The sequence below is a fragment of the Melopsittacus undulatus genome, chromosome 19, assembly GCF_012275295.1.
Source record: "Melopsittacus undulatus isolate bMelUnd1 chromosome 19, bMelUnd1.mat.Z, whole genome shotgun sequence".
NCBI lineage: Eukaryota > Metazoa > Chordata > Aves > Psittaciformes > Psittaculidae > Melopsittacus > Melopsittacus undulatus.
The window spans coordinates 4,084,957-4,099,360 of NC_047545.1; the positions used below are offsets into that span (position 1 = coordinate 4,084,957).

Genomic DNA, 14,404 nt, shown 5'->3' on the forward strand with positions numbered 1-14,404 from the left:
GAAGGCTGCGGCGCCGCACCGGAGCCTCCGCGGCCGAGCCCCGCCAGGCCCCGCCCATCCACAGCGGCGTAGCCAATCAGAGGCTTCCATTTCCCCTCTTCTCTCCGCCCCTAGAGCTTCTAACCAATGTTGAACCCCCTCACGCTGCCAGCCCATAGAGAAAGAGCTCGCTGTTTCTCCCCGCCCCCGAGCTCCCATCAGCCAATGGAAAGCGAGGCTTTGAGAGGGACTTTTAATCAGATTGGGCCTCTTCCCTGCCGGGGGCGGTGCCACGGCGAGAGGCGTGGCCTGAAGAGGGTATATAAGGACCCACTGGCAGTGCGGTGCCATTTTGTGTCCGAGTGCCTGGGGAGCGGCCGGAGGGAGGCAGCGGAGGGTTTCGGGGTTCGGACCAGAGCGGCCGGATGGTGAAATCCTCCCTGCAGCGGATACTCAACAGTCACTGCTTCGCTAGAGAGAAAGAGGGGAATAAAAGCACCATCATGCCCGCTGTGTTGAGCCTCAGTACCGGACAGAGCAGGTGAGGGGCCGGGGCCTCCCTCAGCCTACGCACCGCTGGGCGCTCGCCGCCTTCTCCTTTCCCCTCAGGGCCCACCCTTCTCGTCCTACAAGCGCCGCTCGCCTCCCCCGTGGCCGGGGGGAGGGGTGCTCCGTGGCGGCAGGGGGAGGGGCTGCCGCCGCCTCGGTGCTGGGCGCTGCGGCCTGGCCCCTTCCCTCCTTCCTCCCCCCCAGAACAAGGAGGGAGGGAAGGGGGTAAAAAAGGGGGTGTTTTTAACGGCCAAGGCGGTGGCAGCGACGGGTGCACGCAGGTTCCGTGCGGCGTCACCCGGCCCCGTGCTGGGCCACACGTCCTCCCCTCCCGGGGGGTGCCTGCGGCTGCCGCCCGCCCTGTGCCACGTTAGCTGCCTGCGGGAGAGCTCCCTGGAGCTGTCACAGCCATGGGAGGAAGGCTTGGAAGCAGCTCGCTGCCCTCAGGGTAAGCGGCTCTCGAGCAAGGCAACGGGCGAAGGGAGCCTGCAGACAAAGCCGGGCCGGAGGCAGGGCCTGGAGGTGCCTTCTAACCCCTGAGGGGGGGAAAACAGCAATTAAGCAAAGATATCAAAGGATTTGGAGTTGTTATCCCCTTATGTAACCGTAGATAGTCTTGAAGTCTAATCGAGGGTACTGAGCCTAAAGTAGAATATCAGAGCGTTAGGAGAGCGGCTAGTTTAAAACTCAACCAAAAGATTAAACAGTCCCCACAGGTGCTGAGGTGGAAATACCTCAATCTGGGTGATGGACACTTAGGATGTCAGTCTGCCTCGTATGAAGGGAGCTGGGATTAGACCTTGTATGTGGACTATGAAATGAGTTGTAGCATTACTTTTAGAGGGCCATTTTTATGTTTCACTTCTATTTACAGCTTCTCGAAGAGGTGTAGGTGCGCACAAGCATCACTCTAAAATGCATTATTGACTGCAAAGTGTAGGCAGCCTTCATTATGCACCCACCCTTCATTGGGGGAAAGGGGAAACTGGCTCAAGGGTTGCCACTGCACACTCCTGAACTGGGTGCTTAGAGGTTTAATTGTAAGGTAATTGGGAATGCATGGCTCTGCAGTCATTGTGAGAGAAAACAAATACCTAATGCTCATAGTGAGAGAAAGTGTCTTTTGACCCTTTCAAAGAGCGTAAAATAATGGATTTAATGCTCCTTCAATAGTGTCATTTCATTTTTCTAAATAAACCTTTGCAGTTGCTGTGTTGACTGATGTCTTCCTGCGTGTAGTATTCCACCTATATGGACATGCAGTGCCTTTCTCCTGCAGATTCTTCATCCCAAATCTGCAGCTCGTGAAAAAGAGGAAACTCGTGTGAACTGTGCAAAATGGTGGATTATTTGGTCCATGTTTATTCTGATTTGCAAATGGCTGCTGGCACTCACAGACAGGATGATTGTGAAAATTTCCCCCAGGGCCTCGATTGCTGCATCTGCTGAGATGACGCAACTCAAGAGTGAGCCTGCAGGGTGAAGGATGGTGCAGAGGGAGGGGCCAGGCTCATGCTACAGTAGCAGGCTTATTCATTTAAGCAGGCTTATGTGGATGGTGCGAAACTTAGCGGGCATACGAGAAATAGGCTTCGTATCTTAAGAGGATCATGTTCTTAACCTGAAAGACTGAAGCAGTGTGAAATAGCTTGGAGGAATTCAGTAGAAAGGTTTGTAGGTTTGCCAAATGCTCAGGTATGGTCTCAGAGTGAAAAGTGGTGATTTTGCTTCTGAGCATGGTGAAAGCATTTGAGGTGGTGACATCTGTGAGGCTGTTTCCTGTGGCTTGTGGGTGCCAAGGTCTGAGGTGATTAGGGACATACCTCACAGGGCAAAATGACCCCTGGCTTGTTGGGGCAGTATAGTGGTGCCAACTCTGAGAACAAGGTGGAGGAGAAAATGGCATTTTGTGTATATGACAGTAGAATGGTTCCTCTCTCGAATTCAGGTCAAGCATTCTGCTGCCTTGGTATGGAGATAGATACCCTACTCACTTCAAGCTGAGAGTATTTTCATCTCCGAGTTAGTCTTTCCCTCAAAATACTGCAGCAGCAGCTTTCTGACCCTGTGGGTCTGGGTGCAAGGCAGCAGTGTTCCATCCCTGCTCTGGAGGCTCCTTTGTCTTATCACTTGTTTAGGTCGCAGTGGGAGGAGTTCTCTTGCCCTAGGTTGGGTTTTATTTACTAAGCCGTGCCATCAAAAACATCTAACTCCTCTGATCCCTTTGTCTAACACTCCCGTTATGCACCTCTAACTGTGCTCCCTTTCTAGTTCCAGGGTTCCCTTCAATTGCTGTAGTAACCTGGGTCCGGGGCCTCGGTGGTGCTCCTGATGTCCCTCACCCACCCCTGAAGATCCCAGGTGGGCGAGGGAATAGTCAGAGGGATCACAATCTTTCAGCTAATTTATTTTATTCGGTGAGTATCAATCAGAGCACCTTGCTCTGGTGAGCTTGAATGTGTTTCTTGCCTCAAGCCTATCAATGGGATTACCCCTTCTCCAAACTGAACTGGAAATAACCATGCACATCTCACTGCTGCAGGATAATCGGCTGAATGTAACAGAAGAACTAACATCTAATAACAGGACAAGAATTCTGAATGTCCAGTCAAGGCTTACAGATGCCAAACACATTAGTTGGAGAGCAGTGCTGAACAACAACAACCTCTACATTGAAATTCCCAGTGGTGCTCTGCCTGAAGGGAGCAAAGACAGGTGGGTTGGCTAAAATGCAGCTCTGGTTTGACTTGCCTCTGTCTCAAAAGCCTGGCAGTAGGGTGGAATAGCACTTCACTGTCCTTGGTTTGCCTCCATTGTTCTAAAGTTTGAAGTCTTAATTATGGTGCTTGATCATAGAAACATCAAATGGTTTGGGCTGGAAGGGACCTCAAGGCTCATCCAGTTCCAACGCCTGCCAGGGTCACCTGGGCAGGGTGCCCCTGGTACCAGGGCAGGGACCCCTTCCACTGGAGCAGCTGCTCCAAGCCCCTGTGTCCAACCTGGCCTTGAGCACTGCCAGGGATGGGGCAGCCACAGCTCCTCTGGGCACCCTGTGCCAACACCTCAGCACCCTCCCAGGGAACAGCTTCTGCCTGAGAGCTCATCTCAGTCTCCCCTTGGGCAGGTTCAAGCCATTCCCCTTGGCCTGTCCCTACATCCCTTGTCCCAAGCCCCTCTCCATGTTCCCTGCAGCCCCTTTAGGCACTGGAGCTGCTCTCAGGTCTCCCCTTCAGGAGCCTTCTCTTGTCCAGGCTGCCCCAGCCCAGCTCTCAGCCTGGCTCCAGAGCAGAGCTGCTCCAGCCCTCACAGCAGCTCCATGGCCTCCTCTGGCCTCGCTCCAGCAGCTCCACGTCCCCCTTGTGCTGTTAACCCAGAGTTGGATGCAGAACTGTGGAGGGGGGCAGGGGGTTCCCCAGAGTGCAGTAGATGGGGAGAATCTGCTCTGCTGGTCCTGATGCTCTTTTGTAAGATGCCGCAGCTTAAGTGATTGCTTTGAGGAGCCCTCTTCTGTCAGAACCACCCAGAAGGTCTGTAATTCCAAGGCCTTCTCCTGGGTATTGGGTGGCTCCATCTTATCCCCTGAGAACACCAGCCTTGTTCTGAGCCTGCCACTGCAGTTCTCTGTTCAGCTGCCACAGTAAAGCATGTTCCCTGTGTTACTGAAGATTTCTGAGTTAGGCCTGGGGCTTGGGGATCACCTCTGGGTGTGAGTCTCCATTGCAGCCTCTTCCTTAGGCCTGTAAATTCATGTGCAGATGTCACCAGGGTCTCACTGTCTCTAAAGGAAGTGCTTAGCTGTGGGTGCTGATGATGTTGTATTTGTCTTGCAGTTTTGCTGTTCTTCTGGAGTTTGCTGAAGAACAGCTTAGGGTGGATCATGTGTTCATTTGTTTCCACAAGAACAGAGATGATAGAGGTAGGTGTTAACTCAGGGCACTGTCTCCATTGATGGGAGCATTGTTTAAAGCTGGTTTTGGTGGACACCTGAACTATTGAACAGCATCAGTGGATGAAATGTTTTCTGCTTTTTTCCTAGCTGCATTGCTCCGGACTTTCAGCTTTTTGGGCTTTGAGATTGTGAGACCAGGGCATCCCCTTGTCCCCAAGAGACCAGATGCTTGCTTCATGGCCTACACGCTTGAGAGAGACTCATCAGAAGAAGACTAGATTGCAATGTTTGCCTCTTAGAGCTTTCTTGTTGTCTATAAAGATGATTCTGTAGAAATTTTGTCAACATCTATTACAGTACATATATAACTCTGTATGAAACGTTGTGACCAACTGCTCTGGTGGTGAGATGTTGAAAATTTCAGACTCCACATCTTTCTCTGGATTTGTGCGCATGTTGTGGTTGTGCAAATAAATGCTCCCTCCAAATTAGCAGTATATTTCTTGAAGTTTAATATTGTGTTTGTGATACTGAAGTATTTGCTTTAATTCTAAATAAAAATTTATATTTTACTTTTTATTGCTGGTTTAAGCTGCTTTAGACTCTCACTCTGAAGAGGTGGAACTGCCCCCGCCATTAAAGTTGCAGGTATGGAAAGGTGTTGGTCATTCTTTGCTTGGCTGGAGCTCATGGCTGTGATCTGCCAGGGCTTGAATGAGTTCAGCAATCCTCTAAAAGCCCTACTTAGAGTGAAATAATGGTGCACTTCCACTGGTAAGGTGGGACACTGCATCTGTGCTCAGTCACTGTTTGCTGGATCACTGGCTGGGGAGCCCTCAAGCAAGGCGGTAGGTACAAGGTCTGTGCTGGTGGTCTGCTGTAGAGAAACAGGTTCAGATGTGGGGTAGGCATAACAGGCTTCTGGTTACCCCAAAGCATTATGCCACCTTCACCTCCTTTGGGTCATGGATTCGCTAAAGTTCTGCTGGCAGAAGAGGAGGGGGTCACCAGAAGCAGGGGGGCAGGGGATGCTCCGAGGTGCACCTCTGCTGTGCTGGGCAGGTTTGCTCTTTGTTTTCCTGCTCACGGTGGCTTTGGGCAGGCCTCATCCGTGCCATGGGCTTTACTGCCATCTTGTAGCCATGCGAGATACTACAGGAGAGGCGGTGGGGATGGAGCTGGGGCTCACCCGGAACAACCTCTCCCGCATGTTTTTGACCCAAAAGCCCATACTGAAATCAGAGCAACGTTTGTGTGGCCCGGCGGTGCTCGGGGGGTGAACCCTTCCAGGTGTGTGTGCCCGGTTAGCTTGTCTGGTCCCCTCTTTGAGGCTGTGCTGCTCTGGGAAGGGGTGCATGTGTCACCTAGGGGTGCATGTGTCACAACTCTCTTCTACCGGGGGGGTTTGGGGTTGTTTTGAGCTCAGGGACTCTGCAGAGGAATCCTCCCCAATTCAGCAATGCCACAGGCTCTGGTGACTGCCTTAATTTGCTACTGCCCATGTCCATGGGCACGCTGGGGCTGCCCCAGCAGTAGCCATGGGGAAGGCCAGAATGGTCCATCCTGCTGTGTGCACAGCCCATGGAGGATGCTCTTGGATGGATTAATAATTACTTAATAATTGGCATGACCCAAACAGGGCCTTGTGTGGCGCTTCACTGTGGCACTCATCATCTGCATGGGTTTGGGGACCAGGGTGTGGATCCCACATGGTGCTGCATGTTTCATACCAAGCATCAGATGCCACGGACCTGCCTTGGTGCAGCCAGAGACCAACGCTGCAGCCTGGTCCCTGGTGCACCAGCCATAAACTGACCCACGCTATTTATTAGACACCATTGAGGCCATTCTGGCTGAGCACCACTGAGTAGGGAAGTTTGGCTTTGTGCTTCTCTGTGGATACATTACTCGTGTGTGTAATGCTGTCAAAGAAGCACATAAAGGACCAGTATTTAAGAGGCTCAGCTCTGGGTTTTATTGAAGCTGTGTGGCTGCTGTATTTCCCCCTCTAAAATGTCATTTATATTTGTGACTGTGCCACAAATTGTTTCTAAAGAGAGCAGGTTGTACGAGGTATTTATTGCATTTCTCCTTCACTAACAGTGCGTTCAGGTGAGCTGTAACATGTGGCTTTGAAACAGTGAAAGCCACAGGAGAGGGCTGAGAGGTGTTTGTGCAGAGTCTAAGCCCCATAAACTCTACTTGGCAACTGGCACTTGATGCTGTGGCTTCTATCCAGTCATCTTTCCTGAGATGCTCTGATAAACTGGACTCTATCACACAAAAACTGGTTGGGGGTATAAAAACACACCCTATGTTATGGGAACCACGGGTGGGAGTTTGCTCCCAGCTTCATCATTCTTGTGATGGGGGAAGGTGGGTTTGGGTTTGGAAAGACTTCACAGAGCCAGGAGCAGCTTGGGTTCCTTGTGAGCTGGTGGGTTTGGCCAGGTCCTCATGGGCTTTTGGGTGGACTAAACTTCAGCTTGCCTTTAGGGACCGTAGAGAGCCTGGGTCACTTGGTAGAGCGTGTGCTCGGAGACCTCCTTGAAGTACTGGCAGCAGAGCCACTCCTCGAGGCCAGGGCTCCCCCCTGCCCCAGCCGAGGTCTCCACAAACCTGAGGAGCAGCAGAGCCCTCTTCACCTCCACCCAGCTCCCGAGCAGGGCGAGGGTCTTCTTGGTCCTGGCAAAGAGCTCCTGCCGAGGCCCCCAGAGCAGGACCTGCAGGATGCTCTTTGCCTGCTCAACAGAGACCCTCTTGCAAGGATCCCTGTGGAGAAGCAGCATGGCCAGGCGCTTGAGTCCCGTGGAGTAGATGGACAGGGAGGGGATTTCAGGAAGTCTGTTGCTTCTGAAGCAAAAGGAGTTCTCCAGAGAGATGTCCACGTGCAGGAGCTGATAGATCAGCATGCCTACATTCAGCTCATCTGCTGCCAGGGAGGGTGGTGCAGCAAGCCCCTCTGTCCAGTCCTGCTCTTGGCTAGTGGAATAAGGTCTTTGCTTATCTTTAGCCTTGTAGAAGCTGCTGATGAGCAGCCTGGGAAGGGAAAGCCCTAGGGATGCCTTCTTGCCTTGCTGGCTCTGGGGAGGACATGGGCACCACACCAGCAGCAGGTTCTCGAGGCAGAGATCCCCTTGCTCCATGTTCTGCACCCGGAGATGCTCCAGCCCCATGCACACCTGCAGGAGGAGGAGGCAAACCAGGCGCTCGTAGTGCCCAGGGCAGGTCCTGTGCAACGCATGTGATCCCTTCACGAAGTCTGCCAGGGTCTGGTAGGGAACCTCAGAGGAGATCAGGACCTGCAGGACAGGACGGGGGGCAGGATGGGCAGCAGGCAGGGACCCACTCTGCTCCCCAGGGCTTCCCGGGAGCACCAGTTCCCAAGGGAGGCGATCGGTGAAGCGGCCAACCACTCGCTGGATGCTGCAGTGCACCCCAAGGGAGCTCTGCACCCCCCGGCTGGGGCAGCATGGCTTGGGGACCTGCAAGGAGAGACAAGGCATGGTCAGCTGCAAGGATGGAGCCTCATCCAGCACCTCAGATCAGGGCCACCGCTGGGCTCCCCTGCACCCTCCAAACCCACTGGCACCCAGCAGAATGGCTTTGAGCAAGAAATGGGAAACCAGGTGGGGTGTAACCCCCAGGTGAGCTGCAAAGCTGCTTTAATGGGGCTTATCCTGCACTGCCTGAGGAGCCAGCTCTGCTCCATCCTTTCCTTTGTGTATGCTGGTCCCTCAACACCATGAGCCAGGGCATCTCCCCAGCTGTCCATCTCCCTTGGTGTGTTGTTTGGTTGCTGGCAGCGCTGTCTCATTTAGCAAATGCAGAAGTAGGTGCAGAAAGGGGAAGCACCAGAGTGGAACAGGCAACAAGCCCAGTCCACACTCGCCTGCAGCACCGCACCCCCCCCCAAGCCAGGGGAGCTGCTCCCCCTGCTCCAACCCACACCATTCTCCCTCGATCCCTGCTTACCTTGGCTGCACACACCACCTGCGCCTGCTCCAGACTGAAGCCCACCGGGAAGTACCACGCATCCCGGCTCTCGCAGCATGGCTCCCGCTGCAGGATGCTGAGCGCTGCCCAGCTCTTCCCTGCCAGCTCCGCCTGCAGCCGCTGCTGCCGCTCCTCCGGCCCCATCAGCTCCTCCTGGATGCGTGCTGAGAGCCGGGCCAGGGCGGCCTCCAGGCACCCCAATACCACCCCGCACACCCTATCCGGGCTGCCCAGGAGCGGCCCCAGCTCCCCGTCTGCCGCCCCAAACGTCAGCTCCGTGATGGGCGATGGGGAGCTCTGCAGCCTGCCCCATGCCACCGCTCCCCCCAGGCTTTGGGACTTGGTCAAGCGCTTCTTGTGTGCCCAGGAGGGTCTGTCCGGTGAGGGGATGGAGCTGGGAGCCCCCTCCTCACGCTGTGCGATGCTGCCGCCCCATGTTGTGGGGTCACCCCGACTGTCGTGCTGGGACGGTCCCGGCTCTGGAAGGGATTCCGCTCGCTGGAGCTGCTTTTTGGGCAGCGGGGGAGGCAGAGGGGTCCCATCGGGATGAGGGGGGGTTCTCCCAGCTCCTTCCCCTCGGCAAGCCTTGCGGGGGGTGAGGTGAGCCCGCAGCTCTCCTGGGGAGGGAGGAACGGACACAGTGGGGCTGAGACCTTCCCAGGAAGGGGGAGGAGGAGAGAAAGTGGGAGACGGTGTAGGGTGGGAGTACAGACACGTTGTTATCTGCCCCACTGCGCATTTCCAGCCCCAAAGCCCAGCGCCAGCCAGAGGGGTGATGGCTGGGTACCACTGAAGAAGGATGGGGACAGCAGTGGGGTTCATCCCCACCACCCCAGCTGGGACGTTGGGGGGCAGGAGGACAGCGGGGTCGGGGCATCACTCACCCACGTTGCTGTATATGAGGGCTGAGTTGGGGGGCCGGGGTGGGTGGCTCCTCGGGGTCTCTGGCATGGAGGTACTCAGGTCCAGGCTGGTGCTGCGGGCACGCATGCTGCCCTGTGCCTGCATGGTGGCCCTGCATGGAGCCTGGAGTCAGCAATCACCCCCCCGGGGGGGGCTCTGGCTCCTTCCTGTGCCGGGTCAGGGGAAGAATAAGGAGAAAAGGGGAAGCAGTGTCTTGGGGAGCCCTGGCTGCGTGGTTTGGGGGCAAAAGGCAGGGCATTTGGTGGCCCAGGGACTCCAGGTCCTGCACTGGAGGGTCCTGGGCATGCTCTGGAAGGGTGGGGGCTGCCCCAGGGGCTTCCCATGCTGGTTCAGACCCATGTCTGTACACGCAGGTTTGTGTCTGCCCTGCGGTCCCTGTTGGAAGGCCGTGAGGAGGACACGATGGTGGGAGAGGTGTGGGTGCCTTTGCACCCCCAGCCCGGGTGTGCGGGGCAGGAAAAGCAGGAGCCCATGGGGGGGAGCACAGGGAGAAGGAGCTTTGTCCCTGTTTGACCCAGCTCAGCCCCGTTACCCATGGGGAAGGGAGGCTCTCCCCCTGCCTCTGGCACGGCGCAAAGCATGGGGCTGAAGCCGGGGCCGCTGCTGGAAGCGCCGATCGGGCCCCGTTTGCAGAGCGGTTTTGTTACCTCTCAGCTTTCCCCGGCAGCGGCGGGGGCCTGCGGGGCTCCATCATCATCATCATCAGCTCCTCATCCCTGGCTCCCGCAGTGCCGGCCATGGCACCGCTCGCTCCAGCCCCGCTCGCAGGAGGATGCTCTTTCAAAACCTGCTTCTCATCAGGCTAAAGGAAGCCGGAGGCCTTTGGTGCAACCTCCTGCAATGGGTTTGTGTCCCCCCCGAGCTGCTCACGGAGGCTTCGCCCTTCTCCTTTTCCACATGGCATCTGCATTGAAGTGGGGATTTCCACATTTCCCCCCAGACTGTGTAGTTAATTCCCAGCTGTCCAGGTTGGGAGGGATTGGCGAGGTGGGATTTGTCTGTTTTCTTCTGTGGTTTTGCTGGGGTTTCCTGCAGCCCTTGCACAAGAGGAGCACAGTTGCCAGCAAAACCACTTTTGTTTTCATCCCAACGCTTTAGAGGTGCTGAGGGAGCACAAAGTGACCCAAATCAGCCGCTGAACTCCCTCCATCTGTGTCTGTATCCCTCTAGGCTAAAGTCACTCCTTTAACACTTTCAAACACCCCAGGATATTTTAATACCTCCTCCCTTCTATTCAGCCTTTAAGCTCACCAGCAAACAGCTCAGGGAACTGGTTCGCAATGGGCCTGGGGTGGGTGAGCCCCTCTGCAGGAAGCCAGCTCCAGGGATTTCTCCTGGGGATGGGCAGGCTTTGGGGACATGGATTTGCCTGAAGAAGGTGGAAACATCCATCGTATTCTCACCATTTGGGCTGGACCATGCAGTGCCCATGGGAGCAGGCACCTCCCCAGGGCTTTAGGGGCCTGGTTTGGGGCTCAGTGGGTGCCTGTGAGCCTGCGAGACCAGAATATGGCTTCACAGCTTCCTTGCTGTGTATTTTGCAGTCTGTTTCCCAGCCCCAAGCAAGCCAGGAGGTTTGTGTCTGTTGGGTCATGGTGTGTGATGGGAGCTGTTTCTGTTGTGCTGAGGCTGCGTGCTAAAGCTGATAGAAATATGTGCTGGGGCTGAGTCATGTTTGGATCCGGCACCAGCTCGGGGAGGATGTGCAAGGCTGTGGGAGATGACACCCAGCGCTGGTCCTTCCCACGCTGCTGCCTGGCTTTGTGTTGCTCCCTCAACATGTCCATTCCCAACATAGGGAATGGCTTTAACCTGCCGGAGGGGAGACTGAGATGGGATCTTATGGATGGAGCAAGCTGCTCTAGTGGAAGGTGTCCCTGCCCATCGTAGGAAGTTGGAACTGGATGAACCTTAAGGCCCCTTCCCACCCAAACCAGTTTGTGATTCTATGAATATAAATGGAGCATTTAAGATTCAGCAGGATCCTGTGCTTATTGATGGTGTTCAGCAATGGGCTCAGTGCATGTATATCCCTCATCCCAGTAAGTGATATACATTAATGACTGTACTACAAACTGTTTTAAGCAACAGAAAATCATTAGAAGCATCAATATTTTCCCCTAATGAGTAATATTACCTTCAAGACCATTAGGAATAAAACTGCAGAATGAATGCAATGATTGTGACCCCACCAAGCTAGAGAGAGGGGGCATAAGCCTGCAGTGGGCAGGCACGAATTGCCTTTTGCAGGAATATTAGCTGCAAATTTCCTGATGCCTCTTAATAGAATAAAGAAGATGCTGCCATAGGGTGGGATCTGCATAGGGTGGGATTTGGAGAACGGATGCAGGGGAGTTTTATTTAGCTGAAATCTTTTTAATTTGTAAGGAAATTGGTTTCTCTTCCCAGGAGGAGATATGAGTTTTAAATGCACCCACTGGAAAATTGCTTTTTTTCCCTAATTGTCTCCATTTTTCAGTGTTTTCTTCCCCATCAACATTATTCTCAATGCAGGGCTGCTGCAGGGATGCTCATGCCTGGCTCCAGGTAGGTCCAGGTGACACCTGTGGGCACAAAGGGCACTGAAACCACCTGAACTGGTTCCTCAGCATCTTGGGTCCTGGCACCTCTCATCCCCTAGGGGCTGCTCCTATGGGTGTCCCAGAGGCCATGGTGCACCCAGGCCCCATAGCACTGGCCCATATTGTAACCCCAACCCTTCACCTCCTGGCTGCTCTTGTGCCATGGGGTATTTCATGCGGGAAATGAGAAAAGAAACCCCAATTTCCTCTTTTACTCCCATGACAGCTCTCGCCATGGTGACTGCAGGAGGTCCCAGTTATTTCACAACCACCCTCTGTTGTGCTGGTGAGGCGGGTGTTTGAGCCTCCCTTGTCCATGGGGAGCAGTAGCGTGTGGAATCTGGGGGGTGCAGAAGCTGGGAACTGGCCTAGGAGCCCTGTTTTCCAGTCTCATCAGAGGGGTTTGGCTCTGTGTGTGTGTGTGTAAGGGAATCCTTTTAACCCCACAACCCCAATTTCCCTGCAAGCAGGAGAGGAGGTGCTGGCTTTGCACCCTTCAGCTTAAGCGCATCCTTATAAACACCCTATTAATAATTAATAATAGATTAATAGCAGCGGCAGTTTGTTAACATATGCGCATTAATCATTTATATGTTATAAATAGGGACTTCAGTATCCTCTGAAAGATGGTCTATTACGGGGCTTGTGGAACTGATGGTGGTGATGACCAGCGATGGGCTGCACATCCCAACAGAGCTCCAGGGGTTTAACATCTGCCTGAATCCCAGGCCTCCCTTGGCTTGCACCAGGCAGGAAAGCACAAAAGCACCAATCCTGCATGTGGTGCAAGTGACTCCAGCTGCCCTTACCAGGTTCTGCCCAGCTCCATGCTTGCTCCCAGCCCTGTTTGGGCTTCGCTCATTTTGGCTTTTCTTACTTGGGAACAAACACGGGGAAAAAAACCAAACAAGCCACAAAAGTCCCTTTTTTTTGGCCTCTTTTCCCCGCAAATACAATTCACATGCTTGGTACATACAAACGGTGCCAGGTCTGCACTGCCCAAACCCATCTCTGCTCCTGGACACAAGGATCCATCCCTGACCCCCTTTCCACCCCTAAACCCCCCAGCTAAAAAACACCAGACAAGGGCACGCGGGTGAGACCGCAGTGGGACACGGCATGCACGGCTCAGGAGCGGGAGGCACTGGGCATGCGAAGGGAGGGATGGGCAGCATCCCCCCCACTTTGGGGCTGGATCCTGCGAGGGACCAGTGGGAGCACCTTGGAGAGGAGGCTGGGTGCTGAACCCACTGGCTCCATCGCTCCTCTCCCCCCTGTGGCTCCCATTGGTGTGAGAGGGGAGCATCTGAGCAGCCACTGGTGCAGCAAAGCCCTGACCCCTTGGGAGCCCCTGGCTCCAGTGCAGACCCCAAAGCCCCCAGCAGGAGATGGGCAACTGCCTTCTCCAGCTCCCAGAGCCCTGCATCCAGGTAGGTAGACGTGCCCACAGGAATGGGGCCAGAGGTGGGATGTGCAGCAGCTCCCATGGGTGCACATGGGAAGAGAAGGAAGAGGAAGAGGAGGAAGTGATGGGCTCCTTGACCCATTTAGGTTCCATCCAGGCTCTTCTTTTCTATCTGTGCCAGCTCTTCTCCTTCTCTCACCCAGAATCCTATCCCTGAGCTGAAGCCAGCACTGCCCTGGGCAGGGGTGGGATGGGAAGTTGGGAACAACCCCTTTGGCAGCAGGGAGCCGAGCCCAGGGACACCAACCCGTGGTCCTCAGTGCTGGAGGGTGCAGGATCTGGGCAGACACAATGGAGGTGCCAGCCTGGTCCATCTCCTGGTATTTGCTTTTGCTGTTGGTTCCTGAGCTGCTCATTCCAAGCCTTTTCTCTCTTCTTTCCTGGCCTGTACGGTGCCCCCTGCACAGGACGAGCCAGCTCCTGCTCTGCTGCAGACTTTGCAAGGTAAGGAAAACGAGCCCAAAAGTGCCTTTTGCACTGTAGGAATCCTGACTCCCCAAACTGCTGCTCCCACAGCAGCTTGGGTGGATGCAGAGACAGGGCCTTGCATCACCCCAGGGCTGCCCCTCCTCATTGAATGACCTTGGCCTCATTTTGCCTTCCTTCCCCCTTTTATTTCTTGCTGTTGCCTCTTCAGAGCCCAGCTTTGGGTGGGTTATTATTGCTTGTGCAGGAGCATCCCTGGGTACCCACATTCGCAGATGCTGTATCTCAGATTTGCCAATGGGAAGCTCTCCAGGCACAGATGTGCCTTTGGGGATCCAGCTTTGCCAAGGGGCTGGGGGGGGACCCCGACTTAGCACAACCTCCCCCAGTGCCTCTCCCAGTCCCGCATCACCACGGAAGACTTTACTCTTGGAAATCCATTAAAAACAAAAATCATTGGATCAAAAACTCCCCCCAAACCCAAGAAGAAAATAGAAGAACCAGAATCAACCACCAGGAAAAAAAAAGGGAAAGGGGGAAAAAAGGGAATCAGGGTTTTTGTTTTTCCCAAGTCCAAACGCTGCTGATTTGTTG

At 54.6% G+C, this 14,404-nt stretch overlaps 3 protein-coding genes across 3 annotated transcripts; 1 reads left to right on the forward strand and 2 right to left on the reverse strand.

The window, feature by feature from the left end:
* Positions 1-331: 331 nt before the first annotated feature.
* On the forward strand, positions 332-4,996 carry OAZ1 (ornithine decarboxylase antizyme 1). The gene is given in 6 exon segments (XM_034070696.1): positions 332-520; positions 2,800-2,857; positions 2,859-2,945; positions 3,071-3,243; positions 4,359-4,444; positions 4,565-4,996. Coding segments are annotated over 6 exon segments (651 nt in total). The 5' UTR covers positions 332-404; the 3' UTR covers positions 4,696-4,996.
* A 1,398-nt stretch (positions 4,997-6,394) lies between these two features.
* On the reverse strand, positions 6,395-10,076 carry PEAK3 (PEAK family member 3). The gene is made up of 4 exons (XM_034070928.1): positions 9,985-10,076; positions 9,298-9,428; positions 8,393-9,030; positions 6,395-7,902 (listed from the first exon to the last, which is right to left on the reverse strand). The coding sequence occupies exons 1-4, from the start codon at positions 10,074-10,076 to the stop codon at positions 6,910-6,912; spliced, it is 1,854 nt and encodes a 617-aa protein (XP_033926819.1). The 3' UTR covers positions 6,395-6,909.
* Positions 10,077-12,841: 2,765 nt separating this feature from the next.
* LOC117437232 (uncharacterized) lies at positions 12,842-14,098 on the reverse strand. Its single transcript, XM_034071011.1, has one exon. The coding sequence runs from the start codon at positions 14,077-14,079 to the stop codon at positions 13,048-13,050; it is 1,032 nt and encodes a 343-aa protein (XP_033926902.1). The 5' UTR covers positions 14,080-14,098; the 3' UTR covers positions 12,842-13,047.
* Between the last annotated feature and the right edge of the window lie 306 nt (positions 14,099-14,404).